The sequence below is a fragment of the Anguilla anguilla genome, chromosome 10 (genome assembly GCF_013347855.1).
Source record: "Anguilla anguilla isolate fAngAng1 chromosome 10, fAngAng1.pri, whole genome shotgun sequence".
NCBI lineage: Eukaryota > Metazoa > Chordata > Actinopteri > Anguilliformes > Anguillidae > Anguilla > Anguilla anguilla.
Window position 1 is genome coordinate 40120977 of NC_049210.1, and position 25424 is coordinate 40146400.

Sequence of the window (25424 nt, forward strand, 5' to 3'; positions counted from 1 at the left end):
TAAGCACATTGAAACAACAGGGACAATAAAGACAGGAACAATGAAGTCTACAGAACAACAAACCCAGCAACAATAAACCCAACAACAACAATGAACTCAAGAACAACAAACCCAACAAAAACAAACCCAACAACAACAACAAACCCAACAACAACAATGAACCGAGACACAACACACCCAGCAACAACAAACCACATCACAGGTTCAAGGCCCAAAATGCATGCCTGATTTTTTCCCCCAGATCTTGGCTGGATCTCACACACTCACTCAGTCCTTATCTTTGACTTTCAGACAAATAAATGTAAGTGACACCCATTTTCCCGAAAATTAACTTTTTTTTCATTAATAGTTATCCCTCGACTCACCAAACTGTGCAACAAAAACAGCATGTGCATTTATTTGCACATAAATGTTGACTTAATCTAGGCCCTCATGCACAGAGTCTGGGTTCACGGACTAATGGTTTTGGTGGATTACAACCAGTTCATACACTTTGTGGCCTTGTTACCATGAAACATGGTCTGCCCCCTGCCCCCCCCCCAAGAACTGCAATGATGTCACTGCCATGGAAAGGGCGGCAAGATGCTTTAACGGTGAAATGAGCCTTGTTCGGTTCGTGATTATGGGCGTTCCTCCCTGTAGGTCAGTGGTGGGAATGAAATGCCGTTAACTGGGTGGGCTCCACGCGGCTTCAGCTGCGGTGGTTAGTTACTTACTAACTGGAACGAGCACGGACACTGATTTAGATCTACAGCGAGTCTCTGGGAGGGTGGGGCTGTTGCTCTGCAACCAACCATCTACAGGGCAGGAACACAACAGCCTTGGACCAGGAACACAACCATAAGGGGGATATTCCAGTTCATTTCAGACAGCCTCTAACCTCGCAGGATAACTGTTGCGTGAAAAGTACAACAAACTTAGCCAAAACCCCGTTTACAAAAACTAAACAGTTAGATGTAAAGAGGCTGCAGCTGGTCATTATGTTCAATGCCACAAACACCTTTAAACATTAAAGATTGACAATGTACACCTCTAAAAACCAGTTGATAACACTGCAAACAGAACACTGGTGGGTTAAATCATATCCTACTGACCTCAAAATCACTTTGAAGACATATACAAGCACAGTACATGATTTGTACTAGTTCCCACAATTACAAAGGAAAACACAAGGGTGGCTTCGGATTAATCTCAAACAGAAAATGATTCAAAAACAGAAAACAAAATCCCATTTCCAGTCAGATTATGAAAAATGTGTCTTAATGGGCAAAGGCTGCTATGCACTGCATGTAATTGAATTCTTGGCCTGGTCAGTCTGACACTGACCTTCGCTGAGGTTGGAGATGCCGGTGTCTGGGGTGAAACGAGAGCGCACCAGGCTGATCTTCGGTGTGGAGTAGGAGTAGGAGCGTAGGCGAATACCTGGGTCCCCAAAATCCTGCAAAATGGCAACATAACAATTATTCAAATAATTCATATAATTTTCTACATTGATTTTTTAAATGGTAACAACTGTTGAAAACAAACTAAAATTGGTCAACACACTTCCAACTACAGGTAAAAGAAAATGCTATAAGGCTATGCTATATATCTCCCATATTGTCTTTCAATATAGTATTGTAAAGTTTCCTTGTATTAACAAAGTATAAAACCAGATTGAGAAGTATAAGACCATTTAGAGAAATATAAAACCAGATTGAGAAGTATAAAGCCAGACTGAGAAGTATACGACCATATTGAGAAGTATAAAGCCAGACTGAGAAGTATAGGGCCAGATTTAGCAGTGCCACATATACACCTTTGTGGAAGGTTGGTTGCAGGAGGAGGAGGAGTGGTTCCGGCTGCAGCTGAGGTCGGGGGAAGCATCAAATGAGTCCTGCTCATCCCCACTGCTGGCCTGCAGGACACTGCTGGACTGGGGGGGCGTGGGAACATGGGACGGAGGGGTACTCGCCAGCAGATCGTCCTCCTCGCTGTCCACCTCCAGAGCCACCAGACCAGGGCTTCGGACAGTGCAGAATGGGTTAAAGCAAACAGCCAGTGCAAACATATGCAAGTGTGGAGGGAGAGAGGGGGGAGGGCTCAGCTACAGTGAACAATGGGCTATACTGAGGCTACAACAAACCTGCAGTTACAAGGAAAACAAACTGGATAAAGCTTTGGCTATGAATCAAAGGCACACTCAGTAAACGACTGTGCTGTTCTGTGGGTTCGGTTAGTGATTTTACAGGTTTAGTAAAGAAAAAGGTTGTTGTCCAGGAGTCTGTTAATCAGTAAGTGAGTGTCCAATAGTTACCCTAACTACCCTAAAATAGTTACTTTTGCCTTATTACAAAAGCAGATCGTCTTTTCTACCTAATTTTTCAGTAACCCGAATCACAGCATGTTTTTTTTCGAAGAGAGACAGAATGTGGACGACTTTCAACAACTTTGCGGGAAGATAGTGGTCTGTCTTTAGTAACAGCTATTAATTAATGTAAAGATTAGCAAAATTAGCAACAGCAAAGTTTTGTGGTTTTCTCCATCAACCTCCTTCTTGACTCTCCAGTCACTTCTAAAAGCTCTTTCCCCACACTGTAGCATTTTTGTACTGCTTTTACAGACAGCATCACGTACCACTGCTCTGTATTTTGTGCCTTCAGAAGAGTCCTATACCACATGTTACCACAAGCTAACACTCATATCAAGAATTTACAGTGTACAGCAGAGGAAAACTTTATCAACTGATATAATTCCAGATGTCACAGAAATAAGGCAATCTGGTATGGACTGCATTACAACAGCAAAATAAGCCAAATTAAATTATTTTAGTATGATTTAGTATTTAGCATTTCAGATTAAGCAGAAATAACAGAAGCTCAGGGATTAAATCCTTACCTCAGTGCACAAGGCTCCAGTGGTGGGCTTCCTCCCTGTCTGAGCAGGTCAGTTAGAGACGGGTGGTTCAGTCCCAGAGCCAGGTTTGGAGGGGAAGGGGGGGGAAAGGAAGGAGCAGGAGGCGATTGTTCCCTGTGGGGGATGGTGCGTCTCCCCCCACGCCCGTCACCGTGGACCACGCAAGAACCGGAGGGGCCTGCTTCCAGGAAGTGGGCGGGCTCGTCGTGGGGACTTCCCCTTGTGATGTCCAATCCTCTGCCCGCTGTCACACTGGCGATGCTGTACTTCACGTCCAGCTCGTCCACCTGTGACAGGAAGTGTACCAAGGTCACTGTCCAAACCCTCCCACAGTGCTTCCCACGGGCTGAGAATTAGAGAATGTATTTGCGGTGGTAGGCTCCTTGTGTGTTTAGGGGAGGGGGGGGGGGTGGGGGGGGGGGGTTGAATTGTGGCAAGGGTGGGACTTGTGTGCAACACACTCCTTGCAGCTCGCGCTATTTCAACAAATGACAGAGCTCTCCGACACAGGGTGTATTGAGAACATAACTGCTAGTGGCATTTCGCTTTGTGCAGCACTAATTTTACCCCCAAATAATCAAAAAATAAAAAAAGCCAAAAAATATTCCTAAACTAAACAAACCCAAAGAACTGCCACTGACTCTTAACAACAACTTTTTTAAAAAGTCATGAACAACTGTTCGTGAATTTGCTGTTCATGAATGATCAACAGCTTTTAAAAAAGAAAAATTCCTTCAATACTCCCAGACTGAGTTCCAAAAGGGACAACCCCTGGAACATCTGGCAAACCTTACAAGGTGTGAGCATCTCCCCTCCAAGCAAGGAGCATGTCACCAGAATCTAGATATCTTGAAACTAGTACCTCAGGCACAGCCCTAAAATTTCCACTAGCCCTCTAACTGGGCGTTCCTCAAGGCTCTGTTCTTGGCTCTCTATATTATCAATTCTCAGCCTCCCATGTGGTTTTTCATGCAACAACTATCAGGATAGAATTTTATTTCCTTTGGATATGTTCATAAGTATCTGTGCACCTCATCAACATCCTTGCCTGGGCAAGTGCCCACTAAGTGAGATTAAACTCCAACAAAGTCAAACCGGCCAAACTTCCAGAGAAATTCAACACCAACCTGGGACCTCACAATCTCAATACACTGCGCCAAACTCCCTACAAGCCCAACTTGCACATTAAGTCTTCACACCACCCTCTCTCTCATCAATGACCCTCCAAGGACACAGCTCCGCACTGACTCACATGTCAAGATGAAGGCAAGAATAAATCAGACATCTTCCAAAGTAAACTGACTGCACTAGCTAAATTTCCCAGGAGAATTGCCGAAGGAGCGTCCAACTAACTAACTGTGTACTGCAGTGACAGCTGGTAGAATATTTATGGACAAAAAAAAAAAAACTGTAAATCACACGGGATCAGGCTGCAAATGTGCATGTTAAGAGCAAACGTGCCCTGCATGTTAAGAAGCTTTAAATGATGGTAGATGATGTTAACTCTGCTCTGGCAGCACCATATCCCACTGTACATTTGTATGTCGTATTGTACATTTGTGGATCAAAAACATTTATTTAACTGCCAAATATAACTGCAAATGATCCAAATGTGTTTTATACATTCCTTGCATAAATTTCAGTCCAACGCATGCACACGGCCAACTTTAAAGTGACCGGTAATTGCCAACAGGTCATACTTCTAAAACTAAAAACACTTGGTGGGGTGGTTATCCCAGGAATTCTTTATGTCCAATATTCATTCAAAAGATTACCATTAACAAACTGCAAAAATAGCAAAAGGTGATTAAATTTTTGGGTTTGCCCTTCTGTCCCCTAAACATAAAACGACTACAAGTACTAGAATTTTTAAAATGTTTTTATTTTTTACTTTTGTCTTTTGCGGATGCGCCACTTGGGAACCCTTTAAGCTTTATTATTTTTTTTATTGGAAAGCATATTTGAACAATCTGTTTGAATATCAGAGATACATAACAACTGGAAGGACTGCACCGATCAGTGCTCACCTGATCCACCAGCGGGGCACTGGCACAGACCCGCTCCCTCCCATTCAGCATGGCAGACAGTCTGGCCGCCGCCGAGAAGGTGGACTGCGCCGGAGGCGTGCTGAGGGACGGCGACTGATCCTTCCCTACAACAAAAAACAGCACTGCTTTACACATCATTTTAACTGGCTTTCTTTCTTATTTACATTGACACGTCTGCCAATCAGAGACAACACTTTTTTTTGGTTCACTCCCTGCAAGCGAGCGCCTATCGGAATATCGTCCGATCTGAACATCACCCACGCCGGATGTCATGCCGCCAGAACTTAGCAAATGGCCGCTACAGCTGTCCGCGAACAACGGGATCACTCACCAGCTATTTTCTGCTCTTAACAGCTGATTGTCATCTCAGCTGCGTAGCCCCAACTGTCCGCTAGCCGACTACTGCTGTGACCAACTGCTGGCCAACCAACAGCTGCACCAAGGACAGACTGAGTAGGCACTATATGTTTGTGGACTGGGATCATATGCATCATGTCTGAAGGAGTAACAAATCTAATTTAATCCTGTGTCTGATTTCCTATATTATTAATAACCACGTATTTCTGTTAATTTAACTAATAAGGATTCTGCTGTTTAGCATGTCAGCTTTCTAGTCTTTCCTGTTAAGAGATTCAATGTGGACAGTCTAAAAAACATCAACAATATCAATAATAAAAACATGAAATATGCAAATGTATATGAAAACAATTAAAGGACAGTGGCTGCTTTTGAAATAAATGTAAAGCAAACATTTTAGCAAACAGTTAAACATGTCATGTCAAACACGACAAAGCAATAATCTTAGTAAAATATAATGTACAAATACAATATTTTGCCTTGCTTTTTGTCATTTTGTGGCACAATTAATCCAGCATGTTATTACAGTGCCTGTCAATCAACCGATCAGCTAAAAAAATCTTTTGGATCCAATTGCTTTAAAATTAATCAAAGTTTTTCAGATCTATAATTACTTATTACATAAACATTCATTCTGAGACATAACTGCAAAGCTCCATGAAACTGAATATTTTGAGTAAATATTGCAGAAACTAAATTTGGTCTATAATTGTATATGTAGAGGGAAGCTGAATTAAATTCATAAACCCCTATAGACACTGAACACCAGTTCCCAGACTACCTTACACAAACAGAAGTTTTATTCACATTTTATTTTAGTTTTAAATAAACAGAAGACCTAGAATGTCTAACTCACTGTGACCGAACCGCTGTTCCTTACAATTTAATTTTAGCTTCTTTTCATCCATTCAAGTGCCACGTGGTTTGACAAAGAAAGGATGTGATGCAAATCCTGTAGACACTTTTCTTAGTGTATTACTATAAATGGACAGCTTTGCAGCTCCTGAAACACACTATCTAGATTTTCTAATGTCTTACCCTATAATTATATATTAAACTGCTTTAGAATCCCTCATCAGGCTTGTGTTCGATTCATCATATGTTAACATTTACCAATTCTTAAGCAATATCTGTGTTGAGATACAGACAAATACCTAAATATATTGGCTGATTTTATACTCAATGATTTGATCATTTTATTTGGAAACGGAAAGATCTACAACCATTACTTTCTCACAAATACCTTTTTTATTCATTATTATTCCATTTCTGTATTAATCATCTGTTATTTGAAACTACCAGAATACTGAATGTTAATGTCGTTACGCTAAAGCAACTAACCACTATAAAATGTTCGCTGTCAGTTCTAATTTTAATACTTCTGCATTTTAAAGCAGCTGGCCTAGAAAAAAAGTCCAGAAAATGTATGCGCTAAAGCATCTGAACTGAACATAATTATTATGAATATTTTTGTTTTTGTTGTAACCACATTGGTGGTAAACAGATATATGTGTAAGTGTTACTCACTGAATGTGTTTCCACCATAAATCAAACACAGCCACAATAAAGTTGTCATAGCAACAATGCAGTGGAAACGCATACAGTGCAAAACAATGGCAGAGCTACTCCATTTTTGGAGAATTTCATTGGAAGACAATCTTTTGAACCCTCTCGTGAATGTATGGCTGAACTTGTGAGCCGCAAATGGAATTTTTACACATATTCATTAGAAAAGCAAACTTATTTCTCAGACTTGTAATCTGTACTTGGACGTGGAATTCCACTCTCAGTGAATATGACAGATTTTAACACCAGAGAAACACAAATCTATTCGCATATGAATACAAATAAGAAAAGAAAGTGACAAGAAAATAAAATGGAGTGGAGAGGTTGGGCGCCCAGCAGAAATGCCAAAAAGCAATGACAGAGGTGCTGTTTTGTATAGAGGTCTTAGTGAGGAGCAAACTCGTGTATTTTCAATACTTGAAATATCTTGCTCATAGTGTGTATCCCCATTCATTTAATGCATTAGACCATGAACAGCTCAAGTTATACAGAAACAGCAAGAACAAGGACAAGGTACAGATTAGACTGGATCCCAGCACATTTTACTGTGAGCAATATGGCAGATTTCTGGGTCTAACTGCCCCCACTGAAGGGTGAAGTTTGTGAAACTGAGCCATGGCTCCTGCATCAACAGCCAATTCCCTAACGCGAGACAGAGACCTCTCGGGTCATCCCAAAAAAGAAAACACATGCCACTCTCTTTTTTAAAAAGAAATTAAGGAAAAGAACATAATGGCATCTTCTAATTATGACCCTGTGTTTATACTGCCATTCAACTTGATTATAGTACAATTCAACAACAAGTTAAAACTGTCATGCGATCGCGACTTTGCTATACTTCTGATGCTGTCGTGAACTAATGTTCGCGCTAAAGTAAGACAAGCTGTGGTTTTAGACACAACGAAGCAACAGTATGCAAACGCATATATTTACTGAATTCTTCAGAGGTGAAATGACCGGATCTATTAGGCATAAATTAAGCAGCGTGCGGCAGAGCTTGCCGAGAGCGCCGGGTCTCATATATCATAAGCACAGAAACATCTGTGGTCTGACACGTTCAACAGATGGACCCAGTGAGCAGGGCTGAAACCCATTTAAAACCTGCTGCCAGTGCTGGAGGTGACACGTTTAGGGTCTCAACACTTGTCACTAACAATCCATAAACAAATCCTTCAATAAACATCACTAAAAGTTAAGAAACCAATTCAGTGTTTCATAAAGCTAAATATATAGGGAGGCTATTACGGCTAATGACTGAAATAAAATGACTGAAGAGAATTTGCAAATGCTTAAATAGAGTACATGTCTTTACAAAAACTTGGTATTAACTGTGTTAAGACAACAACCAAACAGTAGTATATTTCATTCTGAACAACAAGAAGATTAGAAATGCTGTAACTTCTCATCCAAACCTCAGTAGTCTCTGCCTTTTTTAGTCCTGGCTCAGCCAAGGACTAAAAACTGCCAAGAAAATAATGCTTTTAAAGGGGGATTTTTATTTTACATTGTGAGTTTTCATAAACTACTGTTGTTTGTTCAGTCCTTTTGGCTTTCAGAATATGGCAAATACACTTTTATGCTTTTACGATAATTTAATTCGCTTGTCATGCTTCAAATTACTTTCAATATTTCACAATGTTACTAAATATATCATATAATCTATATAATTAAATCATTGTAATGCATTCGGTACAACAGTACGTAAATCATAGCACAAAAATCATAATTATAGAATGAAAATTTGGTGGGATGTGCCTGACCCGCACGATTCTCAAGCCAGTAACAGCTTCAGCAAACCACTCCATTGTGCACTGTTTGAAGGACCCAAGGAAAGTTCAGTCTGAGACTCAAGGAACTTCCTCAGAACAGTCTTCAGCAGCGCTTGTGAACAGGCAGTGGAGCACACTACTCGGACAAAGACCTCACTCATGGCCGAGGCCGGGGAACAAGGGCGATAAAGAAGGAACAACCTCTAAGATCAGCTCAGCCCGTGAATGGAGCAGCACTCATGTGGGTCTTTGCCCAGGAGCGTAAGAAAACTTAAAAAGCTCATGCAACATACGCTGTACACCATAAATGGAAATTGGCACAATTAAAAACGTCTCTCTAAGTAGACTGTGGCGGCTTTTAGGATGTACATGATCAGTTGTCTCACAGATGAGGTATTAGAGGGTCACACATTCATTGGCCACAGGGCTACCTGCATGCGTGTGGGTGGCATGACATTAGAATGAATTTTACAACCACCGACTCCAAACGCAATTGTTATGAAGTGATGTGTACAGTAATGCAGAATGCTGCCTGGGTAAGAAGTTCATGTCTGTTCATAGTCTGCTCCCTTCTGCCCACAAGATCAGCAAGAGCTGAAGTTCCCTCAGCAACCCAGACGTGGCTGAAACTTGATAACACTGTTTCGAGGAGGGAAAAAAAAAACAGAGAGTTTGAACTGCTGAACCCTACAATTCATCCCCTTCACAATCCTTCGGAAATATGACATTCAAACAATGAACACCATAAGTACTGTTTGTTTCCTCGGGTGAACTGCCAATGGTGATGCTGCTTAATTTCTGCTAGCATTTTCCATGAGAAAACAATTCGTAGATGATCTTAATTCCAAAGACAAATTGTAAGGGATTGATGGATAATCTTGCTTTAAACACAGCTGAAAGTGCGACCACAAAGACTCAAACCAGCATGTCAAAGCTGCACAACAACAGCGAATATGGATCCTATTCTTTAAATGGTGCCAGTACATTTTGTCATACCTCAAGCTTCCCAGCTTATGAATAGGCTGACACAACATATAACTTTCCAGGTTATATTAAATATACTCTTAGAACTCAGATAATTCTTGAGTTCTGAATTGAAAGCTAATGCCAAGCTCATTTCTTCACAGCACATTACATGGTATTTATTTGTTTAACCACACCCTTTATCCAGGTAGGTAGTTTACATTTGTAAACATATCCAGTTTTACAGCTGGATATTGGCAAACGATTTATTCGTAATTTAAGCACCTTGCCCAAGGGTACAAATGTAGCACCCCAACTGGACACCTTACCTTACAGATACAGGTGCAATATGGCCACCCTGTGTATATAAACAAATGACTCTACATGACATATCATGTACTTTTATATTTTATGTATAATACACTTTTATATATCACATATGATAAAATATATAATAAAACATACTTTGCACTATATACCATATATATCCTTTTATACATCCCATTGCATTTCAAAGTTGTTCTGGGTGACAGCAATGATTTAAAGAGGGCAGGCTGCTTGGCAAGACGTGAGAAATCATTTCTAAAGCATTTTACACACTCCTGATGAGCTTTCACTGAAGGTAACTACAGAACAGAATTCAAATGTATTCATTCATCATAAAGAACAGTTAAATACACACACCTTTGAGCATTTGTTTTTGAAGGCTAACGCAGACGTGCATTTCACTTTTTTTACCTTGTCTCGATGTCCTCCTGTGAATCCTCATTTTGGGAAAAGAGGGCCAGGAGTAATTGAAGGGCGAATCGGAGTCAGAATCCATGTCTGATCCCGGCGAGTTTCAGGCAGGTAGCAGTGATCCCGAGCGCGCGCATTCCCAGGTCGCACCTGGCTCTAATCGCTCCGACCTTCAGCGCAGCGACACACCACAGAGAACAGGACCCGCGTACGAGGTGGGGAGGGGAGGGGGGGGGGGATTCCAGAGTTTCCCCAGAGCGCGCGAGAGCCACCCCACGTCACCGCGAGGGCGCAGGCCCTGTACCCCCCGGGGAGGCGAACGGGAGCACAAAGCGTGCCGCGAAGAATTCGGAAAGGTCAGCCGGGGCCGATGAATCATTAACTCCGCTTTTTTCAGTTCCCACGTAAACGAGCGACGCGGCGGAGAGCAGAACTCAAACTCCAGGGCCGCCTGAAAAAACTTTTTTTAAAACCAGCGAAAAAAACTTTTTTAAAAACTAGCAACCGGCCGAGGGGAAAGCCTCCGTGGGACGACGGCTACGGGAGCGCTCGGAGCCGGCCGCTGTTTTCTTTGGCTCGCTGCTCGCAGGGCTGCTACAGACGAGCCTTTTCCGCGCACAGGCACAAACCCGGGGGTCCCACGGGGTCCTGGAGGAGAGAGAGCCGCCGCGGTGGTTTCGGGCTGCAGAGGCGGCTTTTTCGCTCCGCGCTCCGCGCCCCCCCCCCCTCGCACCCCCACGTCCCTGCTTGGGCCGGAAGCTTTGGCAGGCGGTCAAAAAGCACGATAACCCTCCAGGCACAACTGGCATCCTCCGCACGCATGCACGTCCGTGAGCAAACTACAGACACCATCCGCGCTCACATGTCTATGACCACACTACAGACACCAGGGAGGAGGAGACAGAGAAGGGAGACGTGGTAGCACTGCCACATCATTTACTGTGGGAAGCGGGGGGGGGGGGGGGGGGGGGTTCCAGAGTGAGGGGGGAGCCCTCTCTGCTTAAACAAGTTTTCTCCTCAGTTTCCTAGATCAGCTGCGTTATCTTAAGGTCCCCTAACTTTAGCATCGCAGAAGCCCGAGCAGTTTCACTACCCCAGGGGTAACCTCTGCTCCTTGGAACAACCAAGCCAGTGAGGGTTTTTACAACAAAGTCCCCCATTCTTGCAAACTCACACAAGTCTCTGCTGGTAATTAGCATTCAGCCCGGCCTTGGCAGCCCCTCCCCGCCCCCCCTCACCCCCCCCCACCATCTTCTTGGCAACACAAAACTCCTTTCTTCAGGAGCCCATATGTGCTCACAGGGGAGTGAGCCCCGCCAAAGAGCCTGCTTTACTGTTTGTTCACTAAACTCACATTAAACGTCTGTGTTGGTCTCCCTTTAACAGAGTGATGTGTGGCAGTGAGGCTGGGAGAGGGGAGGGGGAGGGGTGGGGTGGGGGGGGCTGAGTGATTTTATAAAAAGGGGAGAAGGAAAGGGGAGGGGGTGTTGGAGAGGAAAGCCAACGTGTGGACAATCTTAAAATGTCTGCTTTTGTGAGACCGTGACATCTGAGCTTGTTAACATTCCGCACTTCACTTCAATTACAGTCTCCAACGCAGAGGCCTACAGTATCGTTCAAGCGCTGGGATTGAAACCAGATCCCGCTCCATCTTTTCTGGCCAGAGATATCAAATTCTCTTCCTGGAGTTATTAACTCATTGCAAGGACAAAAGATAGTACCATGTAAATCATTCCATCTAAACTCCACTAAAGGAAGGGAGAGACGTCTAAAGCTCCTCTTGAACTTTGACCCAGAGTCAGTCTATGTGTCTCAGTTGACTCAATTAGTCTTAATTATTATTTATTTTTGCTGTAGAAGCCCTGATAAGTACTCATGTAAAGTGTTATTTGATAGCATTTACACTGAAATGTCCCAAACACTACAATATGAAAAAAGTCCACAGGAAGAAGATGCTCAATATCAGTATAATCTCTCAGCAAAGCCACGGTTTGACCATACATTTGTTACTTTATACAGTTACTGTAGCAGATAGCACGTCAGAAAATCACAACAACATATGTTTCATGATTCCATATAATGTAATTCACACTACCATGTTCTTCAAGCTGTTGGGTCTACAAGGCCAAACAACTCTACAATCCATGTAGAACAAGCTGCGCATGACAGCGCCTCTTTCTGTTACTCCTTTCTTTCTAAAGTATGGTTTGAATTATAACAGTTTGAACACAGAGCAGAGTTTCAACGACCCCCCTCCCCACCTATGACCAGCAGCAGAACCAGGGTTTCCATAGCTAAAAACCAATTGAGGCCACGGGCACCAGACGAAAAGATGGAGAGCTGGGGAAGTAATTCGATTTTTTTTCTTTTAATGGCTAAAACAGACCAGCCCCGACATCAAGATATTAAAACGGCAGCTGTTGTCTGCCAAGTGTAAGGCTCTCCGACCGAACGCGCAGCCGCAACATTCCACCCATGAGAAACGCGCGTCTCTCCGAGCTCGCACAGGCAAATCATTAACTGCTGGATGTTCCAAATGTCTGATCCATCACTGAGGAGGAAAAGGGGTGGGAAACAAAACACACAGCGCTACTGGAAAATATTTAATCACAATACCCCCAATGCCGAAATGACAAGACACGGCATGTTGCTGGTTAGAAACGCGATCGTGAGTCGACAGAGCGAGAAATCCACAAAGAAAGCACAAAGAAATGTCAGGCTGTATCCTCTCCAGGCAGTGAACGCTACTGAAGTGGCAAAGACACTGAAACCCTGGAAACAGTTTGAATGCTCCAATGTTCATACACACAGTTTTCTGAATTCACAAGAAGCTTAAATTAACAGTTGTTGTTGTTGAAAGTGGTGTTTTCTAGATAACTGAAGAGGACTAGAAATCCTATTAGAAACAGAAAAGGAAAAATACTGAGGGCCTTGATAAAAATTAAAATAAATAAAAAAACTGAAATTAATGGCACTTCAAATGAAGGCACTAATTTCAATGTCCCTGAACAAAACTGCAGAAGCATATTCTGCACATACTGAAACCAGAGTAGCTCATGGCTGAAAGTGTACATTTTAAGAGACAAAAGGCATCGCAGAAGACTTTCAAGAACTCAGAAATATCAACACTCACCAAAGATAATATGTTTAAGAAAAACCCACATACCTTTCATTGGTTTATGCAATCTGATATTGAAGTTTGGGCCAGATGTCAAATTCTTTTGATTAAACAGGTTGGTAACTGGGCAGTTTTGAGTCAGCAAAGTAGAATATAAATAATTTTCTCAATCGTTTATTGCCACACTGCTTCAAGAGCAAGCTATTGGTGTGTGCCTGCTGTTCATCAATGAAGACTGATTAACATACAGACTGTACTGTCTAATTAAACAACATAGCTTCACATGAAATTAATGCTCAATAATTTTGCATGAACTATGTTCACCAATTCACAGTTCAAGCATTAAAGAGGGATCCGTGCTTATGGGTTTCATTTTGAGGATTAAAACATTTTCTCAAACACACAACAGAACTTCACCCTTGTAATGATAAATCCACAACATCTGTAAAACAGAGTCACACTTGGACCAATCTGAGGCTCCTTACAAGGAAACAAGAGCAGTAATATCTAGTCCACTACTAATAATTAATTGTATATAGCGCTCTTTAAGATTCTCAAAGCACTTTACAGTATACAGGGTAACTCAACCTTGACTAATGTGTAGCAACCAACAGGATGTTGGATGGCAGCCATCAAGGTAATTAAATGGGGACACGATTTGATGACCAGATAAAGAGCACATTATTTGGAATTAGCAAAGAACTCATACTCTCTGCCAGTACCATTGAATCTTTCATGACCACAGCAGCTTGGCACCTTGGTTGGCCATCTCTTCTGAAAAATAGCAACTAGAACACTGGAACTCTGTTAGACTGTCCTCCATTGGGCCAGAAGTTCCAGCTGCCACCTGGTTTTGCCAGATTAGGAACAACGCTCCTGTCCCCCAGTGCTTTCTTAGCATATAGTCACTCAGTGGTGCAACACTTGGCCAAAACAGACTGTTAATAATATTTCACACCTGTTTCATTCTGGCTGCCTGTGCACCCAAGGTTGTAACGCTTCATCAAGAGGTTTCAAATTCAAGAGCTATCATCGCGGTGTTAGCTCTGCATGTACAGAAAAAAGAAGGCTTGTGTGGTTGCAGCTGATCGCCAACTTCAAAGAGCGTTTAGCTCCCTGAAACACGCAAGTGCAGTCATATCACAGTATGCTCCTGACCTTAAAACGTCTCATTTACATTTTACATTTAAGCAGTTAGCAGATACTCTTGTCTAGAGAAGCTTTCACCGCATACTATACATTTTTTCGATACAGCTGTGGATCTTGCACAGGGTGGATCTTGTACAGCTTTATTATAGATGGAACAGTCGATCCATCTATAAGAAAGGTTTGCAGAACTGTACCTCCAGTAAAATAAGTGTGTTTTCATCTGCTGCTAATGCAATCTGTCTCCAGATGCTTGTGGAGAAGTGATAACACAACTACAGCTACAGTTATCATCCCATAAACTACAGAAACTCTAAACTCAGTAAAAACGAATACACAGGTAAAAATATCTTGGAAGCAGGACGTGAAGATTCAGCTGCCTCATGAAAAAAAAAATCCTTAGTCTTGATGTCTGTTTTGAGATGCTGCATCCAATTCTGCAGCATCTATTATTCTGAGACTCTGAGATTCTGGGCATCCCATCCTGCTGTCCTGGACAATAAAACACAGTGACCATGATTTCAAAATAAAAGTCCTACCGGAGTCAGTCGGCGAAGGCTCTTCCTGCTCGTCCAGAGAGAGTATGAGCTGCTCCTCGAAAACCTGCTGAGCAAAAGACTGAGATGCAGTTTACACAACACTTCAAAGACAAAGGAAAATAGTGAGTTCAGACCAAAAAAATAAAAAATACACCTCTAATAGGAGTGGGGAGGGGGCGGGGGTGGAGGGTGCTTTCAACAGTCCATTAGTGGACCACCTGATTCCCATAAACCTTTCAGGGAGGATGTAACTCTCTCTCTCTGCACCTGCACACCACAGGTTACCTCTGAACACGGGCACTAATTACACTGGTTTAATGACAGTTTTAGTACAGCCACATAGCACAACTGAATTGTTATTATTAACACCCCATTAATAATAAAGCTTCGACTACAATAGAGCATGTGTTGAAGCCAAAATCACGTTGAATATGTTCTTTGTAGCAGTAAGCAAATGAATCAAGCTGCATCCCGAGTCAAACAGGTAAACACTGAGAGTCACACTCACATTGTCTGATGGTGCATAGTCCTTTTCACACAGGTCTTTGGACAAACCTAGAAGTAACAAATAATAATAAAGCACTTTGTTTTAATATACCTTAAACAAGACAGAATTTTGTGCAACCTGATTTGTAAAAATTACAAGGAGACTCCGTGAACATATATCCTGGAATGAAATTCAAATGACTAGGATTGATAAATGCTTTGAAGTGATACATCAAATACAATGACTGTAGTAAAGTAAGAGAAGTCATTGGCTTCCAGTTATATAGCCACAATCAAAGTACTGCAGTTATAGTACACAACACACTGTACCTGCAGCTGCAATCACCTACATCTCCACACAAACGATGCTGCTGCTAGCCTTGATTTTGGCCCACCCAAGAAAGAGTAATGGCATTCTGGTCTCAGACTCGAGATGTTTGGGGAAACACCTCAGAGGCTTCACAAAGGGCCTTCTGTGTCCATGTCACATAGAGTAACAAGCACGCCAATTCACTGGCCTCTCAAGGCCCACGAGGCTGGCTAACACAGTTAGCACAGTGCTACACAAGCATTCTGGCCATTGTGTCATACTCACATCAGCCAGCAGAGGGCAGCACTGAACAGCCCAGTGAAACTGACCTGGTTTTCCGTTACTGAAAAGATTTGGGCCATTCCTTCAAATGTCAGTGTGTATTCATGTCAGCGCTACCCCCCAAAAGAGGCTTGTTCACAGCCACGAACAAGCCTGGGCCAGTACACAAACTTCAAATATACAAGGAAGTTCCTGTTTTTGATTTGGCAGGTCTATCCCGGGCATACTCAGCAGAATTTAGATTAGGACCGTTTGTTTTCTTAACCTTGCGAGGCCGTGTGGCGTGCGGAGCGGTTCACATAATCAGTCCCCGCCTCCGACCGCCGTTGGCTCTCCGCATAATTCACGTTGTGCTTACTTCCCCCCGCTGTAAGTCTTTATTTACAGTTTAGTGGAAACTCGTCTGCTGGGTGTCCTGGCGTTCTCCGGCTCAGCCCGTTGTATAAGCAGAGACGTGCGAGGCGTGACGGAGAAAGTGTGGTTTGAGTTAAGGTTCGAAACGTAGGTGGACCACCCGTGCTTGCGGTTTTCTCCCTTTCCCACTCCGGGCAGTGCCACGAACGATGCGGTCGACGGGAGCTCGCGCGAACTTTAAGAGAGGTGGCCGCACAGATCACCGTGAATTAACCGATCCTGACCACACCGTTTTAACACAACTACAGGGTCCAGGCAACAAATGTGTGTTATCTTTTATAGCCACTTCCAGAGGCGCAGACTTCAAACAGATGTGGAATCTGCTCCATCTGGACACGAAGTGCAGGTACAGTATATAATAGAAACGATTTGGCCAGTGGCATAAAGAATGTGTGAATTTTAAGTGAGAACAGTCCACGCAGAAAATAAAGCAAGTACCAGAATGAGAGAAACTTTGGGATGTTTTTTGAGGCAATAACATTTAGCTCCCTGTACTTTTCTTTGACAAAGAAAAGTAATTGTAAAGAATAAAAGTCAATCAATCAAGCACTAGGAAAATGAATATAACCAGAAAGATGGAGGATTTAGAATTGAAACAGAAGCACAAAGAAACAAAGGGGGAAAGAGATACACAGACAGACCAACAGTACAATTTTACATCCAAACATAGACACAAAGAACCTGTAGGACAAGCAGAAATACAGAGAACGCACCTTCGTCATGAGCACCGCCTTCATCGACCGCTTTGTTGCTTTCATTCTTTGGCCCACTTCTTTTAAGAGCTTTGATCTGATAAAGAGATTCACAGTGCAGGTTTGGTGCAAGCATATTTTAATATCACTTCAATGAAAACAGTAGCATGATTTTAATCTCACTTAAAGAATACTGTAGCTCATTTAATATCACTTAAAGAATACAGGAGCTTGTTTTAATATCAATCATACAAGTAGCTGATAATTTTGAAATTTAACGAATCCTTGCTTCCAATCATCTAAACGCAAACAGGAACACAATAAATAATAACTTTGATGATTTACATAATGTATAACCTTGAGTATCTACTGTATCTTGAATCTATTTACTGAGCAATGCACTTCTTAATTCCCTTACATCTACAGGCTTTCTAGATCTCATAACATTGTTATTATCTGGTACCACCTTCTTTCAATTAAGTATAATTTCGGTGAATGAAAGCAGTATTTATCGTATTTACCGTACTGTAATATATATTTTCCACCTTAAAGCACTCGCATTCCAAAGCACTGGCCAACTGCAGTGTCTTCAAAACAGAACGCACGGAGCATTCTATCATTATGGAATCTTCTTCTCTAAACTAACTCACAAATACAGAACAAAGTATACAAAGTGGTCATTCTACGCTGCCTACAAGCAGTAATTCTCTCTCACATTAACACATTAATGTCATGTAATTCAACTGCATTAAGTTAGAGGGTGTCATTGCTTTGAGTCAATTACAGTCCAGTGCTTCTTTAAAACAATCTGTTTCAGATTTACTGAATTTGGGCTCTGAACCCAGATTTACTGAGTTTGGGTTCTGAACCCAGGCTTACCGAGATTAGGTTCTGAACCCAGATTTACTGAGTCTGGGTCCTGAACCCAGATTTACTGAGTTTGGGTTCTGAACCTCGATTTACTGAGCTCTGCCTCTGAAACCAGATTAACTGAGTTTGGGCTCTGAACCAAGCTTTACTGGGTTTGGGCTCCGAACCCACCTCCCCCAGGAAGTTGCTGTCCCTCAAGCTTTTCCTCAGGAGCAGAATGTCGGCCCTCCGGTTCCGCTCCGGGCCCCGCCGGACGGTCAGCGTCAGGGCCTCCGACTCGTGGTGGAACCGCAGCAGCCGGGAGCTGTCGGCCCACATCTGGGACATCCCGGCCAGGGGCGTGACCAGGGGGTTGGGAGGACTGCCCAAAAAAAAACAGGAACCGCTCTTAAGAACCTCGGGAAGAGGCTAATCACGTCAGTCTCCGTCTCCTCTACTTTGACGAAAACACACAGGAAATTCAGCTACCCAAAACGATATTTTTGAAAACTGAATGCTTGCATTCAACATGTTGATTCAATCCAGGTCATAATCTAATAGAGTAATACACAATACTAATTCAATTCATTATTTAGACTGGTGCAGCAGCGAGCGGTGAGCTGTTGCAGCAGTAGCGTGTATAGAGCTGTGTGTATAGAGCAGTTGCTGCGCTGGTGGGTATAGAGCTGTTGCAGCAGTAGCGTGTATACAGCTGTGTGTATAGAGCAGTTGCAGCGCTGGTGGGTATAGAGCTGTCGCAGTGGTAGTGGGTATACAGCTGCAGCAGCAGTAGCGTGTTATCTCACTTGGTGAGAAGCTCCAGCAGGGCACCCTGCCCAGCCCGCTGTGCCAGCTGCAGGGGGGTGTCCCCCTCCTCGTTGGCCATGGACACAGCCATCAGACCCCCAGGCTGGCAGAGGAGCAGCTCGGAGAGGTGGAGGAATCCCAGGCGCACTGCCAGGTGGAGCAGAGACTCTCTGGGCCGGAGGACTGGAGGGAGGGAGGGAGGGAGGAAGAGAGAGAGGGTGGGTCAGAAAGAGGACGGGAGACAGTGAAAGAGACAGTACCAGTGCTGTTGTTTTGCATGTGTACTGTGCTTTATACAATGGATTGGATAATATTGTTAAAACATTTTTGTATATTTCCAAAGAAGGATAATACAGTAATGCCTGTAGACTAACAGAGAAACATTTTTGCACAACAAATTTTAATGTGATAATCAACATTGTTTTCTTTTGGCTTCTGACTTTATGTATTAGGAACTTTCAAACAGTTTGCTCAGTTTTAGTCAATAAAGAAAGCTTCTTAAGAAACGATCACATAACAGCAAATGTTACTACATCTCATTTCATTTAAAACACATAGGGCCGGTTTCACAGACACAAATTAAGTGTAGTTCCAGACTAAAGTGAGTTTTGTATGGGGAATCTCCATTCAATCTTTCAGAACAGAAAATGTTTTGATTATATCCCATTTTCTAATGTTTTCTGTCGTACGGGCATGCATTGTACCAGCCTTGTTCCAGTGACCCGGTTTTTACGGATAAAATTAAACAGCCACGCTTCAAAGTGCAGAACGAAAACAATGGTACATTTCTGTCCATACGGTTAAAAGCTTTTAATGAAGCCGCCGTTCTTCCACAGACACTTCTCAGAGCGGCCAGCAATCCTTCCACTAATGCGGAAAGAGAGACATTTATCTTCAGAGTGAAGCACGGGTCGGCTGCTAGCAGCTACAGAGGGGGGTGAACGCTACAAGTGAAGCATCCATCCACTAATTCAAACCGACAGAACACTACCCAGACAATTCATAACCTCAGCAACCAGTGCAAATTAAGCTGCGCAATTTACCACAAACAATTCCCCCATTCTGCGAGGACTTTTGGATGAACTTCAGCTATCTGTAGTATTTTCCTCTTCCTGGCAAGACTGACGTGTCAAGATATTAATTCACATTTGTTCAGCCTCATCCTTTGTAAAAGTGAATCCTTTTTTTATTTAATTAAAATTAAATTAGAATTTCAGACACAGAAATAGCACAGATGTCCATACAGGGAATTTTCTGTTGGACTTCATTATACACTATACGAAGTTTAATAATAGCCTAGTTACGCTATAACATGGCAAGCAATGTATTTTTCAAATTTAAACAAAAACTGACATAACTAATAAATTAAATGTACCAAATGCATCGGTCACACCTCTTCCAGGCCTGAAACCTCCTGCCGGCCAATGAAGATGTAAAAAGCACATTAGGCATTTGATTGCATTCAGGGCATTACCCTATCCATAAATATCAAGGGGCATAAAAGTGCTCTCAGCAGCTCTTGGCATGGATCCGCTCTTTGTGACACACGTGACTGCCTAAAGTTTTTTCGACGGAAACCTTGGCGACAGAGAAATGGAGCTTTCTTCTTCATCCCAAATCTTCATTGCTGCTAAATGTCTTGACACCCACAGACAGATCCCCTTTCGCCAAAGGATGTGCCAAGGTTCGTAACAAAAGGCGAAAACCGAGCCCTCAACAGTCATTCAAGACAACGTCCTCTCTTTTATGAGAAATCGACTTTCGCAGACAGGGTGTAAATTGAGCTCTCCACATATGATAATCAAACAATAAGTGGCCATCCCAGGAGAGAGGCTCAGTTCTTTCCCGTCAAATTAACAAAAGGAAGAAAGAGTTTTGTTTTTGGACCTGCTCTGATAGTAATACTAACAATCCGAACTAGATTTGGAGGGAAAGCTGGCCAACGTCATGTTCTGTCGCAGATCAAATTACTACTGTGTTGCTAACGGCAACGACACTATTTACTATCACTACTATTTATCCATTTCATTCTTTCCAGGCCTACTTGAAAATATGAAATGAAAAAACAGACGTGCTTGCAGGATAAATAAATAATACAAACAATAATATGAATTTCTATTGTATTTTTCAGCAACAGTCTCAAAGTTGTTTACAGGTAATATATACAAGGATCATTTGTTCTAGAACCACCTCCAGCATGACTACCATTACTGGCTTTCTTTCAGAGTCTGTCCATATCTGCAACCTTTCCTGATGGCAGACAGGAAATCCTGCTGAATTGTGTTGTGGGCTGTTTGTTTGGGGTGGGTGTGTGTGGGGGGGGGGGGGGGCGTATAATTCAACCAATGACTCATCAGGAGACAAACTGCATTAGACTGCTGCACAGCCTAATTTGTTCTAATGCTCTGTTTGCATGTTCCTTGGCAATCAGTCAGATGATGTAGTGCCCAGTGTTACACCTATCAAGGACTGCAGGGTTCAGTATTAAAGACCTGATATTGCCCTGGGGCAGTAATGGGTAAAAACTGAAGGGTTCAGTACTAATGGCCTGAAATTGCCCTGGGGCAGTAACGGGTAAAAACTGCAGGGTTCAGTTCTAATAGCCTGACATTGCCCTGGGGCAGTAATGGGCAAAAAGATTCTCTCAAAGCTTCAGTTTATGTGGCATGAGCTGTGTCAGATTTTGCATGCTACCTCCTAGACTTCAGCACAAGACAAAGGGTGTACAAGATGTATATTCTTGAACCCACAGGTTTAGCATGTATGCATACATGTGTTGACTTCAGGGTTTATCTAGGGTTACTCTATGCGCCAAACACACATATAGAACAACACTTCATCTAGACCAGGGCTACCCAACCCTGTTCCTGGAGATCTGCCCTTCTGAGGGTTTTCAGTGCAACTCTAATTTGGCACAGCTGATTCTTCTAATTAGCAGTTGAATGAGGTGAATGAGATCCTATGGTCATTCTAAAGAAACACTATACACAGGAACATCTGTACCAGTTCAAAAATTGATCCAATTAAGTATTTAAGGGCTTGGATAAAAGAAAAACAAAAAGCACTGTGGCTCGCTTGAACAAGTTTGTCAATCTCCAATCAATAGTCCCAGGGCGGTGCGCTTGTATAGGCCTAAAATTCCTGGAACACTCCGCGCATACTATTTTAGCAATGCTAGCTCACAAGACATAATCAAGGCCGAGATTGTGTTGTATACAGTAGAGGTACAGAGTCTGGAACATGGCAGCAAGTGCCCGCAAATTTAATTTCCTCACAGCAGTAATTCTGCCAGCATTTTATTGAGACGTTTGTTGTGACTTGTCATAAAACAGACTACCATAATCGCATTAACGGCAAATTAGATTTGCTCTTTATGTTAAAGAGACAAGTCCACGCGCATTTAACCCTGGCTGTACCCTCTGGCTACTTCCCGCTTATAACCGCCTTTCTAATTGAATTGCCTGGTGCTTCGCTGGCTGCAATGCATTTCAAGCAGCCCCGCACATGACATAGCAATGGTCACTTTCAGTAATAATGCTGCAGCCGCACAAGAAATCCAATTTTAAAACAAAACAAGCCAGTAGTGATTAAGCTCATTAATAAAAATAACATTTAGAAGAATAAAAGATCAAATGACATATATCTTTCAAAACGTTCCTGTTTTATTCCCCATATTGTATGTATTATTTTTTTTTTTTTTTTTTACAAAACTGTGACCTCAAATGACAATTCTCTACAGAGTGTAGGCAAACAAAATGTGGCAAACAAAACAATAACAAATGAGTAAAAGACTAAAAAGTTTAATACAAAAAAGGAAGGAACAATTTCCAGAGTTCTTAATCTCTCTTGCACAAATGTCAGTGGTTTTAAGCAAAGCTTTTACTAGACTAATAGCAAATTAGGCAGTCTTACCATGCAGAGATTTACCAAGATTTTATTTTTATAACTGAGCAAAGGATATGGGAGCACTATTAACTGCCTTTTTAAAACCTCTAGCCACTTAATCTTCTTTCTTTCCATTAATGGCTATAATTACCCCACAAAGAAAGCATGCTTTTTTTTTGCTCTTGACCATGTGATCAGATTTTTTTCTTTTGTACACAGTGTTCAAGTTGAGGAACTGGAAAACACAGAACAAATTTAGCTATAATTTAGCCCTAAAAACAGCCGACACGTTTCTATTGTTATTACACATACACACAGAAAATGCATTACTTTTGCAGTACACACCATGCAGGATGTCAAGTTCACACACTAAAATAATGAGCGTTGCGAGCACAAACAAGTCAATCACTGGAGAGTCCAAAACTTTTTTCCCCCACCAAGTAAGATGTTTAGTGCCATTTCCACTAAACAACATGTGCCACAAGTTGGTTTCAGCAGAAACATAAGAAGCAGAAAGAGTAATGTGTAAAAAATGTACATAACAAAAACGGTGCACAAATGCAGAACACAAACACAAAATAGCCGAGGAGAAAAGAAGTGAATTTCAGGGACCTACCCAACATAAACAGCAACCCAGACAAGCCTCTGGTAGTTATGCCTGTAAACCACTACTCAAACAAGGAAGAAAACAGTATGCATCATAGTAGACTACTTCCAAATAATAATCATAGGTAGTCTCTGCCGTAGGTGTTTACAAAATTGATTCTACATCAGCCAACCCCTATTGTACACTCACAGCACACCTGTTTACGATTTTCTAAAACCGTACGAAGTGTACTGGGCTTACCGGGTCGCGATGTATGTCTGCCGCTAATTCTAAACTGTATGACATGGTTTAATGCAAAAAAAATGTTCTGTAATCTCAGAAATCTAAAACGGGAAACTTATAATTACTTGGCGCTGGTCCAAAATAGGGAACGTGGAATTTAACGTCAGCAAACCGGTTCATGCTGGTTACAAGCATGTAGTTACTCATTGAATGTGCAATTAAATGCACCATGAGCAGCATAAAACCCAATTAATTTTGAAAACCTTTCTGAATCACAACCTTTACAAAGTTCGGCGTTTCAAAGGAGACATCCATCCAGTCCCACGTATGCAATCTTTGATCCACAAGACCAAACAACAAGAGCACGCCCTTCACCTTGTCAAGTGCGGCTACAGCTAATATAAAAAATGACTACTGGACAACCAAATCTATTCAAGCAGGCCGAAATGTACCTTCTCCAGGTTGACTTCCCAGAATGTAACAAAATGACTAAGGGACAACCAGATCCATTCAAACAGCTCAATACGTACCCTCTCCGGGTTGGCTCCCCAGGACGTTCCACGTGTACGGGTAATCCAGGTTGGCCATGGCCCGCGTCACGCACTCGTCCATCTTTCGGCGGGCCACCTCGTCCTGGAGGCCGAACCTGCCCAGGACGTCCTGGGAACCGCTGGCGCTCAGACAGTGGCAGTGAGTGACCAGGAACTCGGACAGCTCTTGGGCGTCATCCTGGACGTACTCCAGGGCAGCCTGGAGCTGGCAGGAGATCGGCCCTTCCGCGGTGTAGATGTAGGCTGTGGCTGACACCGTCTCCAATAGGTTATGACCTAGAGAGGAACAAATGGGTTTGTTTTTTTATCATCTTGTGTTGTACATGATGGTAACCTTACCCGACACATCTGAAGGTGAAATCAATGGAAATGCATCTAAACACACTAAAAAAGGTTACAACTTAAATAGAAATCCACATAAGTGAATATACAGCAATGATAATTGTAATTGGCAGATGTGTAGCAAAACATTGGAGGAATTCAATTAGCATTGTCAACAAAACACTGCCACACACTGCCAACTTGAATCAATTATGTGATAACTCTTAGCTTCGCAACAGCTACTGAGACAGGAATCCCATTCCAATCTCATCTAAGACTGCCAGGTTCCTCCCAGCTCAAAAAGAGCAAAGCTCCCTCTGACCTCACAGCCTCACTGTTCCACATTATCCATGAGAGGAGAGGGCTTTTCTGGTACAGACTTTGTCCCAAATACCATAGCAGCTGGTGACATTGGCAGTTTCTGGTCGCTACCGCATTAGCTATAACAATAGCTAACGCCACTGGTAAAGCAACTGGAACTTGTTTCATTTAGAACTCCATTATTACAGAGCTTCGCTTTAGTACACACTCCCCTGAGTACAAACGATCCCTCCCTCTAATGCATTGTCCACAAACCCTGCAGATATTTCTGTGCCAGAGCACCAGCCTGGATGGCTTAAACAGGGGTGGCACTGTTTATAGAGCAGTGATTGTTTCCAACAGAAAGGAAATTGTGATAAGATCGAGCGTCCATCTCAACGACTGTCAGACACAACAGTCTCGGTTTTTTGATGTTGAGAGGGTCACTGAGTTTTTTGTGAGACCACTGAGTGTGTGTGTGTGTGAGAGAGAGAGAGAGAGTGTGAGTGAGTGAGTGAGTGAGAGCGAGAGAGAGAGAGACAGACAGACAGACAGAGAG

The 25424-nt window shown here is 42.5% G+C and overlaps 1 protein-coding gene across 3 annotated transcripts in view; it reads right to left on the reverse strand.

Moving 5' to 3' along the window:
• Positions 1–25424, reverse strand: part of LOC118206642 (rho guanine nucleotide exchange factor 28-like) — a 61887-nt gene that overhangs the window by 25163 nt on the left and 11300 nt on the right. For 2 of the 3 annotated variants that reach the window (XM_035379559.1, XM_035379558.1), the window contains exons 4-13: positions 24224–24520; positions 18979–19162; positions 18365–18554; positions 17345–17420; positions 15648–15694; positions 15140–15203; positions 4923–5047; positions 2878–3182; positions 1799–2003; positions 1327–1438 (exon numbers count right to left, since the gene is read on the reverse strand). In XM_035379559.1, the coding sequence (XP_035235450.1) occupies positions 1327–1438; positions 1799–2003; positions 2878–3182; positions 4923–5047; positions 15140–15203; positions 15648–15694; positions 17345–17420; positions 18365–18554; positions 18979–19162; positions 24224–24520 (1605 nt within the window). Of the gene's footprint in view, positions 1–1326; positions 1439–1798; positions 2004–2877; positions 3183–4922; positions 5048–10336; positions 10571–15139; positions 15204–15647; positions 15695–17344; positions 17421–18364; positions 18555–18978; positions 19163–24223; positions 24521–25424 lie in introns of those variants that run through there. The other variant, XM_035379560.1, reaches the window with a different exon arrangement.